Genomic DNA, 10519 nt, shown 5'->3' with positions numbered 1-10519 from the left:
TTAGATTAAACTATATATTACAAGTATTTAAAATAAAGAGTTTGTGACCAGTCGTCAATGGGCTTTGATTAAGATCAATCTATCAAAAAAAATCTATACTATAATCTTTATTATAATTTTTAAGTACAGGAACTTTGGTATCCATAAACAGTCTTCCCTCTTGGATTACCACCTTCATATCATAATTATGAAAATGTAATGTGATAAAACAAAGTAAAAAAAGAGAATCACTCATGCTCATATATGCAGAAATACATGCAATATTACATTAATGCTGGAAACATAATGTGCACGTAAATGTAAATATGCAAATATATTTTTTATCTTGAAAAAAGGACACAGACTTAATAGTTATTTTACCTATTTTCTTTTAAGGGTTCACAATCTAAATGTACTTACTGCAACTGTGACATGACCCATTTGTCTTGTTTTTCAAGTTTGTCATGTCTTGCTCGTCTTATGAATTTTTATGTTGTTGTAGATGTATACATTTTTTTTATGCTGAGTTATTTTTGTATTCCTTTTATTGGTCACATGTGTGTGTTATATTGTGAAAAAACTGATTTTCTGTAACATTTTTAAACAAATGTTTGTCATCAAAATGTCTTACCAACACTTTAAGGTCCATATCATTGTGAGTTCCATAACATAAGACAAAATTGACATGATAGACACAAGTGAAAAAGCAGATAAAGAGATAAAAACTTGAGAGTACATTTCAACTTGAGATCTACAAATGCCACTTGTAATTCTCAGATAAATCTATTTCTATCAACGCATGATTTAGAGTAGCACAAATTATACATTCATATCTTCTGTTTGGATTTGGCCATATGTAATTGAATCAAGATTTGAATGTTGACTGATTAACATCCTGCCTACCAGTACATCCTGCCTACCAATAGGTCTTGAATAATGTTATATTATTGTACATGAGTATCATGTGCCATAGTCAGATATTGTATGATCCTGAAAATGATGTGTATGTCCTGGAAATCCAAGAGCTTCCATACATTTGAGTGTCCAGCATATGAAGTAAGGCAAAGGAAATGTCCACTTTTTCATTCTATAATGTTTGATTATGGTTTATGGACAGCTGTGGTTAGAGAAATATACTTTTGTTCACATTTTGATTAACTATCAGTTCCATTCTACATTTGTAAAGATAGACCTGTTCAAAGTTGCAATGTTATGTATCTGAAGTATAAGAATGTATAAACTTTGTTTCTGTAGAGAATGATGGCTCATATCATATTGTTGTGCTCAATGGAACACTCTTAAAACAGACAAATCTTGAAAGTGCCTCCATGAGGCATCTATAAGATACAATGTCAATCTATGAGCCCATACAAGCTAGCTAGATTTCACTAGCTACACCTGCAAAGAAATGCTTATTAAGTAAATGGTGAAAGTTGAATATGTACATAACTGTATCTGCAAATATGAAACCATATTAAAATCACCCAAATAATATTTTTTTTGATGTATACTTTGTTAGTGAGGAACATGCAAGTTCAGATTTTGGATTTGGATTTTGCCTTCACTATATAGTTATTTTCTAGTTTATTTGTAGTGCTACATAATGTGCCTGGGAATATGGTAAGAGGAGACATTTTTAATATTCACAATTGCATTTTCATTACCATTTATAATGATGTGTAATTTAAAATGTTTCTTTTGTGAATTCATATAAAAACCAACATATGCATCTCAGTCAGCTGGAATAATCATGAACATTCAGTAGAATAATATGCTTATAATGAATGTATACAATGGATGGTATTTAATGCTAAAATTCAATTATCTCAGATTTTTCAAGGAAGTTAAAAAAGTTTTAAAAAAAACTAACATATATCGATATAGACAATAGACAATTATAATTAATTGTAATTATAGTGAAACCAATGTGATTTTTTTTATTGACTTATTGAAATTGAAATCTCTCTTATTGCATTTATTGACCTTTTTATATAGTATTTTACTTGAAATCCCAATTAATCTCATTGTACTTTTAAATACACTATATGCTATGGATGCTTACATCTAAGGCATTCATTTAAATCGAATGTGTAAATTTCTTTATATAATTCAACACAACACCAAATTCTCAATTGAATCCTTTAATAGATAATTTAAAAAAAAGTAGTGATTAGCACAACAAAAAAACTTGTTGTAATCAAATACCCAAAACCTATTTTCCATCAGAGTGAATGTTTATGGACCAAATGCTATATCTCTGTAATATGTGACATTCAAGACTGTAACATCAATTACATAAATCGTTAAGATATTTTATATTTGAAAATAAATATTCAAATTTTATTTAATTTTTTATATACAATATACTCTATTAAATGGCAGAAAAATATACAAAAGAAAACAAACTAGCTGTACCGCTTGACCACATAAATGTGTACATGTATCTAATCTATACCAAGATTTCTGTTTTGACCAGGTAGCTGAACTTATTAGCCATGTATCTAAAAATATGATTGTTAAGTTGAAGTGTGCACAACCATTAACTAAACTAAAGCCACACATGTAACATGTGGTATAAACACCTGTCTAAGGTGCAGAAATGTTGGTTGCATGACCTCCTGAATATTTTGCTGTGCCACTTTATTTAGGAAAAAAAGTGCACCTATAAAAAAAACACATGGTTACTGTTGCAAATATTTGTATTTGCCCTACAGTTTTTTCATACTTCGCTCAAAAAGTGAGTGCATTTTTATTAGCCTTTTGGTTTTACCATTACTACAGCAAATTGGCTTGTTTTTTTTTTCACATTTAGTTTTGTAAGTGCCTCAGTGTTGCATACATTTATAAATTTTTTCTTCAGTTATCTACATACCATAATCTATTCGTTTTTAGAGGAATTTCGTAATTATTGTTTAGATAATATATATTAAAAGTTGTACATTTCAAAATATTTGAAAGGCCTTGAATATTCCTTGGAGCAGGAGTCAAGAAGATTATTAAGTTGAAAGTTTATGGCTTCTCAAAAACCCTGCCTAGATCAGGCCATCCCCCCAAACTGAATGACTGGATGATCAGAGAGACTACCAAGAGCTTCAAGCTTTAATGGTCAAGACATCTGATGACAGTATCCAAAGTGCTCCAGAAATCAGGCCTGTATAAAGTAAGCCTTTACTCAAGAATGCCCATCTTGTACCCAGTTTTAAGTCTGCCAAAAGAAACAAAAGATTTTGTACCCATGTGACAAAATATTTTGTGATCTGACCAAACCCCAAAAAAGATAATGTCTTGGCCTTACATTTAGTGCAAATGGAATTTCACCCAAAGAACACCCTAATGTAATACATGGGTGTGGCAGCATCATGTTCTGGGACATTTTCTCAACATCAAGGAATGGTGGTAGACTTTTACAAAATAAAAGGGGAAATTAATGGAATAATCTACAGAAAAGTCCTTGAGGAAAAGCTAATGCCCTCTGTAAGACAGCTGAAACCGAAACCGAGTTCACCTTTCAATGTGAAAACGATCCAAAGCCCACAGAAAAAGCTACAGTGAAGTGGCTAAGGAAAAACATTGTAAATAGCTCTAACCCATTCAAAAATGTGTGGCATGACTTGAATTTTTTTTCCAACTCTGTAAGGAACTTGAAATCAAGAATTTGTCAAGAAGGATAAAATATTTGGAAATCTACAGTAAATATAAAAAGTCTACACACACCTATTAAAATGCCAGGTTTTTGTGATGTAAAAGAATGAGACAAAGATAAATAATGTCAGAACTTTTTCCACTTTTAATGTGACCTATAATGTGAACAATTCAATTGAAAAACTCTTCGAGGGGGAAAAATGAAAAATAAAAACCTTACAGTAACCTGGTTGCATAAGTGTGCACACCCTCTTATAACTGAGGATGTGGCTGTGTTCAGAATTAACCAATCACATTCAAACTCATGTTAATTAGAAGTCATTACACACTTGCCATCATTTAAAGTAACTCTGATTAATCGCAAATAATGTTCAGCAGGATTTACCTGACATTTTCTTAGTTGCACCTCAGAGCAAAAGCCATGGTCCGCAGAGTGGTTCCAATGCATCAGAGGGATTTCATTGTTGAAAGATATCAGTTAGGAGAAGGGTAGAAAATGTATGAAGTTGTCATGCTGAAGTTCACCTTTCAGCATGACAACGACCCAAAGCACACATCCAAATCCACAAAAGCATGGCTTCACCAGAAGAAGATTTACGTTTTGGATTGCCCAGCCAGAGCCCAGACCTGAATCTAATTGAACATCTGTGGGTTGATCTGAAGAGGGCTGTGCACAGATTTGGAGCGCTTTTGCAAAGAAGAGTGGGCAAATATTGCCACGTCAAAATGTGCCATGCTAATAGACTCCTACCCAAATAGACTGAGTGCTGTAATCAAAAGGTGCTTCAACAAAGTATTCGTTTAAGGGAGTCCACACTTGGGCAACCAGGTTATATCCACTTTAAGATTGCAAAGTTGGAAGAGACTAGTAAACTAGCTAACAACCTGATTGTTTTACTAGCAGGCTCTACATGCTTTGGCATGGGAAACCATGGGTTTTTAGCATGACCACCATTCACAACCACAACACCCTAGCAAACAGACACTCTATTTAACTATATATACGTTCATAGGTGCCCCTGGCGGATGGTTTCTGATGGAAGGTAAATGGCGCTTCTCATATGTTGACACTATTCGTAAAGGTAATAAGGACCAATAGCACTTGGACATGTTGATAGTTTTTACAAAAGGGTGGAAAAAATGGGAAATAACTTTTTACATTAGTAATTATAAACAATGCATACAATACAACAAAGTACAGGGTTAAATGTATCCATAAAAACCATAATCAACATTACTACGCAAATAAAATATTTTAGTAGAAGTTTAGTATAACAACGAGTGGGCACAACATTTGACGGTTCAGAAAGTCAAGAAAAGGATTAGCTTTTTCAGTTGATCATTGCTTATAGCTTATAATCTGATGTCTTGCATGTCATCACTCTCATTATTTGTGAAGACAGTCTACAATTGTCTATAGACTGCAATATGAAAATTGAGCTTTCATGCAATGTGAAAAACTTTTTTCACATTGCATGAAATAAAAAAAATATTTTATAATTTTAATAACAGGCATTTGGAACATTTCATAATACACAAATGTATTTACAAATAACATAAGAACTTCTAGACGTGTTTACTAGAGTTACCCTTGAACATGAATGTCTCTTGCAGCAAGTATTTGTATTGGTATTTTAAATAGGATATTATGATAAAAACATTGTTAAACTAGAGCTGTGGATTACATCATATGATCACGATTATTATACATTGTGACTATGAATTTTAGTTGTGTCCTCATTCATTTTCACTTCCATTACTATCAGCTTCTCTCTTATGAATTCCAAGATATTTAAAGGCCTAATGAATATGTTTTATGAGTTGACATGCTTCTATTGACAAACTGTTGTTTTTTCTTAAACCTGTCCAGTTGACCTGTCAATATAAAAAGAGCAAGTAGACATATATAATCAACATAAATTGCAATTATAGATCAGTGTTTTAACTAAAACAGAAGACTATTAGGTTTTAAGAACTATAAAGAGAAAAAAGGGACATTTTAATATCAATTAGTGGCAGGTAATTTTTTTCGTGGAACTTCTCCTGGAGAAAACTTTAACCAGCTATTTTTCTGTGGACATTGACAGTTGGAAATGGAATGAAGATCAGTTTGAGAAGAGATATTTTAAGTGTGAGAGTGTGTTGTGTAATTTGTGGCGAGACTACAGAATAACACATTCAAAAACAGTACATTACACAAACATCTTTCCAGTCACACGTTGTCATAACATGACCAGTTATTAGCACAAATGTATTAACGCTTCTCATGTTAATCTGCATTTGTTAGTCTACAAGGTATCATGCATGTCTTATGAAAATGTAATGTAGTTCTAATGAAGTTGTGTATTTGTTTTCTGATGTACCGTGCCTGTTGTGTTAATATACAATTTTCTGTCTTGGTTTCTTTATTAATATAACCTGTATGTGTGTTTGTCTTGAAAGTATTGTGTAATTCCTGTCTCACTGTATATGCATACACATTGATACACTTTCACAGTACATCCCTTCTCCACACACTAACATAAAACATACAGGTGTCATGTTGGACAAGTATTTTTTGCAAGAAAAGTAAGTAAATTGGTATGTGATATAAAGTGAAGATGTGAACGTGTGTAGGTTGATTGGAGAATGTGGTGGATAGTTGGGTGCTTTGTGTCACTGAATGTGATGTCTGACTGCACATTGATCATTTTTGGCTGTAGGTGAAGGAACATTCAAAAACGCCCCAAATGTACAGGTCAATGCCAAAATAATGGAAACAACAAAAATAGAGCTTTTGGCCACAAGAAGAGCTTCCATGCACATTGACTTTGATTCCATAAATGTCTGGAATTCCATTGGTGGGATGTAATAATTTTCTTATGCAAGAAATTATGTAATTTCAAAATGCTGGGAGATGCTGTGTCTGGCAACTTTCCAGAATCTTACCCAACTGTTTATTTGCTTTGAAATCCAGTATTTGAGACATGGCTTATTGTAAAATGCTTGTCACTGAAGCCCCAACCACATGTGCCCAAGCAATCACTCCTTTATAAATCACTCAGATTGCTTTGTGCCATTGTAGGTAAAATAATTACCAACCTGACTTGCATTATTTAATTTGACCCTACGCATAATGTGATATTTATTCTTCACCTGTGTGGAAGCATCTGCTCTCAATATAGTTTTTACCCACCTTTACTCAAGAGTTTCCTTTATTTTCACATATACCTGCATGTAAAATATTTGATTTGTATAGAATTTGAATAATAGTTTATGTTAAAAATATGGATATTTTACTCTCACATGAACAGTAAACCTGCAGCTTTCAGGTAAAGCAGATCCCATATCATTCTATAATGTCAGCTATGCGAAGTAGAAATTTACTGGAATAATATACTTTAAGTTACACTTTGTCGATTGTCAGTTAGTAACTGTTAAGGGCTGTATTCGCCCTTGTATACTCTGAAATACCTTAAAAAACAACTGTAGTTTTTATTGCATGCTAGTTTCTAATGCTGTAGGCTACGGCCCAAACGCATTCATTAATCTTCATTGTAATCCTATTCAAACTACAACTGTACTACATTAACTAAAGGCTGCTTCTTCTTTTCTTTGCAGTGTTAAGTTTCTAGCATTGGCCTTTTCTCTACAGAAGACATACTGAGTCAGTTGATCAGAAATTAGCGGAGGGAGCCACTTTACCAAGACGTGTGGACACGGGTGGACAGATGAAAGGTGGATCTTTGGCTTGACAAGAGAGAGACCAGAGGGTAATCAAGATAAATATACGGTTGCATCTTCACGATGTTACCAAAGCAGCCTCTCGGAAACTCCGGCCACACCTTGGAAGACTGACAGGTCATACTGACGACTGACTGAGCATGGCACTGACACACTCGTTGAGAAAAGACTCCTACAGCAACATTCCAAAATATGTTGTATTTTGACGCTCAACTAACTTATACAGTGACTAATGACCAACTTCCGTGCTGATCTACTGAGCAACTAAAAGATTCAAATAATTCATTCACCTGTACATGAGGGAACAGGTCTAACATATGTATGTAGCATCTCTGCTAACACTGTAGCATTTGTTAGCTGGGAAAATAACGTCATGACCTTACCCACTGACAGTTTCAAACAGAGGGATGCAGAAAAAAATGATGTGCTAAGCCTCTTCAGACCAAGACACATTGGTTCTCTGATATTTCTATGAGCAACTAAACCAGTTACAGGTTAAATTAACAGAGACCTGAATTTGGACATATTCGATAACACGTCTGCTCTGTCACCTTATGAATGACTTCATTACTTGTAGAAGTGTACAAAGATTGGTTGTCAATCAAGCCTTTATGTCTTCCATTCATTTCTGTTTAATTTGGTAAGACAGTGCCAGGCCCGCTAACATAGTGTAGTAGAAACCTGCACCTGAAGTACAAATCTAGATCACCTTAGAAAACATGTAGCATCAATGGAGGACATTACTAATACCATATATTATCCCCTAAAACGACTGACAACACTTTCTCTCTCACGTATTTACAATAATCCATGTGGCATTCCGTACCAAAGGTCCCATGCATGCACTTGCTGTATGACCTGCCTATAAAGTAACAACACCATGGGCTCTTATAGGAGGAACATTCTGTGTAGAGCAAAGCTTCGAACTGCCCTTAATACCTTCGCTATTGCCTTGCTTTGGTACAAAAGTACAAGTAGGAAAGGTTATTCCTGTACATGACTGAGGTAATTCCGGAGTGTACAAATTTATATTGAATTGAATTATATTTATTACGATGACATTCCTCTTGAAGAGCCCTTAATGCACAAACAAGTACGAATGACACTGCTATCGATTCCTGAGGCCATACAAACGTTGTTCCTTTTTTCCTCCCCAGATTCGTATTCTTGTTTTAGCGTTAGAGGTTTTGGGGTTAGGGGTTAGGGTTAGTGTTAGGGTAGTGAAGAGGTTTTAGGGTTTGGGTACTGAAGAGGTTTTAGAGTAGTGAAGAGGTTTTAGGGTAGTGAAGAGGTTTTAGGGTTTGGGTAGTGAAGAGGTTTTAGGGTTAGGGGTTAGGGTTAGGGTAGTGAAGAGGTTTTAGGGTAGTGAATAGGTTTTAGGGTTTGGGTAGTGAAGAGGTTTTAGGGTTAGGGTAGTGAAGAGGGTTAGGGTTAGGGGTTAGGGTTAGGGTTTAGGTAGTGAAGAGGTTTTAGGGTTAGGGGTTAGGGTTAGGGTAGTGAAGAGGTTTTAGGGTAGTGAATAGGTTTTAGGGTTTGGGTAGTGAAGAGGTTTTAGGGTTAGGGTTAGGGGTTAGGGTTTGGGTAGTGAAGAGGTTTTAGGGTTAGGGTAGTGAAGAGGTTTTAGGGTTAGGGGTTAGGGTAGTGAAGAGGGCAATGACGTTTGCATGGCCTAATTGACGTACCTACTGCTCAAATCAATCATGAGTGGAGCCCAGACTGACTGAGGTCACGTTCAGAAACCTGCCAATAGGAACACTACGTTCCTCACTTAACTACAGCAAAGAAGAGGCCTGCATTTAAGGGTGGTCCAGTGGTGGGAAGAGACCTCTGCTGTGGTCCTGCACATGTTATTTTAGTAGTAATAGTAGTATTACCGATGCACATATACTGCCACTGAGGAAAATCTGACCCCAGACACATATACTGCCCCCATCTTTCACGTTCGCCCTGCTGCCAAGCAATGACCAATGTCTGCTTCAGGGTTAGGTCAAGCCTCCAACGAGATAGGGGTGGCCCTTCAGATGAGACAACCGACACAGGAAAACCAAGGAGAAATGGAACAAAAAGTGCAAAGGGGTGGGTGGGTGGGTTGGGGGAGGGGGGGGGGGGTTGGTGGGTGTACAAAGAGAACAAATCTATATTTTGATAAACAAATCGACTATCCACGGCTTCAGATGGAGAAGGAGCGCTGACAGGGCCAAAATTGCGAGCAAGGAAATTCATATCATAAAGAACTATATTGGAACTGGTTTGGCGAGAATGGGACGGGGACAATGAGAGGAATATTAATGTGTGACGACTGTTTACGGAAGGGTGATTCGATGGACATTAGTATCTACGTTCCAACGTGAAAGAGATGAAGGGACACGAGGCAGAGGAAGACAATGGGACAGCCCGGAATGGGTGGACGCTGTGCTAAACGAATGAATTAGAAAAAAGAATGCATTTTTGTATCTTTGTTTACCAGCATGACTACTCTGCATGACTGTCTTTTCTGCAAGCCCTTAGTTGAAGACAAGGGTGCTAGAGATACAAAAAAATAAGATATATAAAATAAATTATTAAAAAAATGTCATATGCAATTCATATTTAAAAAAAAAGATTATAATGAAAGAGAAGAGCTATATTTTGTTTTGAAAGAGTAAAAAAAAATGTGAATATTGAAAAATGTATGTTCGCGAAATACACACTGAAACATGTTTTGTTAGATGAAATCTGTGCTACTACTGCCCCACATTCTGCACTCAATGAATTCACTTTATTAAGCTGTACTTAAGCGTTTGTTGGTTCTTGTTTTTATTTTAATAACATTCTAGCCTGTTATGATTCTTTTGAATTTGAGCATTTAAGGGGTGTTTAACTCATGTGTTCGTACCCCTTTTCATCCATTCAAAAACTACATTATCCCTCTTAAATCCTTTTCATCAACACTGTAGCAGCAGTTTTGAAAACAATAGCTTTCCATACTTTTGTCTGAACAGCTTATACAAATATTTCAGTGTTGCTTTTTTGTTTGGCAATAACATTAAATTTCTCATAATTATTGTAGCAGGGCAAATCGATACAATGGATGGGTAACTTTTAGGCTCACTTGTTTGGAGGAGTTTGTTACAGGTTATTACTGGAAATGGCTGCTTGGAAATAGTCCTGGAAATGACAGTCTTCTTGCATTTGT

The 10519-nt window shown here is 35.3% G+C and overlaps 1 protein-coding gene across 3 annotated transcripts in view; it reads left to right on the top strand.

Annotated features, from left to right (window-relative positions):
• Positions 1 to 8773, top strand: part of kcnc3b (potassium voltage-gated channel, Shaw-related subfamily, member 3b) — a 73605-nt gene extending 64832 nt beyond the window's left edge. For 2 of the 3 annotated variants that reach the window (XM_013133739.3, XM_020046515.2), the window contains one exon: positions 7222 to 8709. In XM_013133739.3, the coding sequence (XP_012989193.1) occupies positions 7222 to 7235 (14 nt within the window). In that variant the 3' untranslated portion in view covers positions 7236 to 8709. The other variant, XR_003781850.2, reaches the window with a different exon arrangement.
• Positions 8774 to 10519: the final 1746 nt, after the last annotated feature.

The sequence above is a fragment of the Esox lucius genome, chromosome 5 (genome assembly GCF_011004845.1).
Source record: "Esox lucius isolate fEsoLuc1 chromosome 5, fEsoLuc1.pri, whole genome shotgun sequence".
NCBI lineage: Eukaryota > Metazoa > Chordata > Actinopteri > Esociformes > Esocidae > Esox > Esox lucius.
This window is presented reverse-complemented; position numbering and strand designations above follow the sequence as displayed.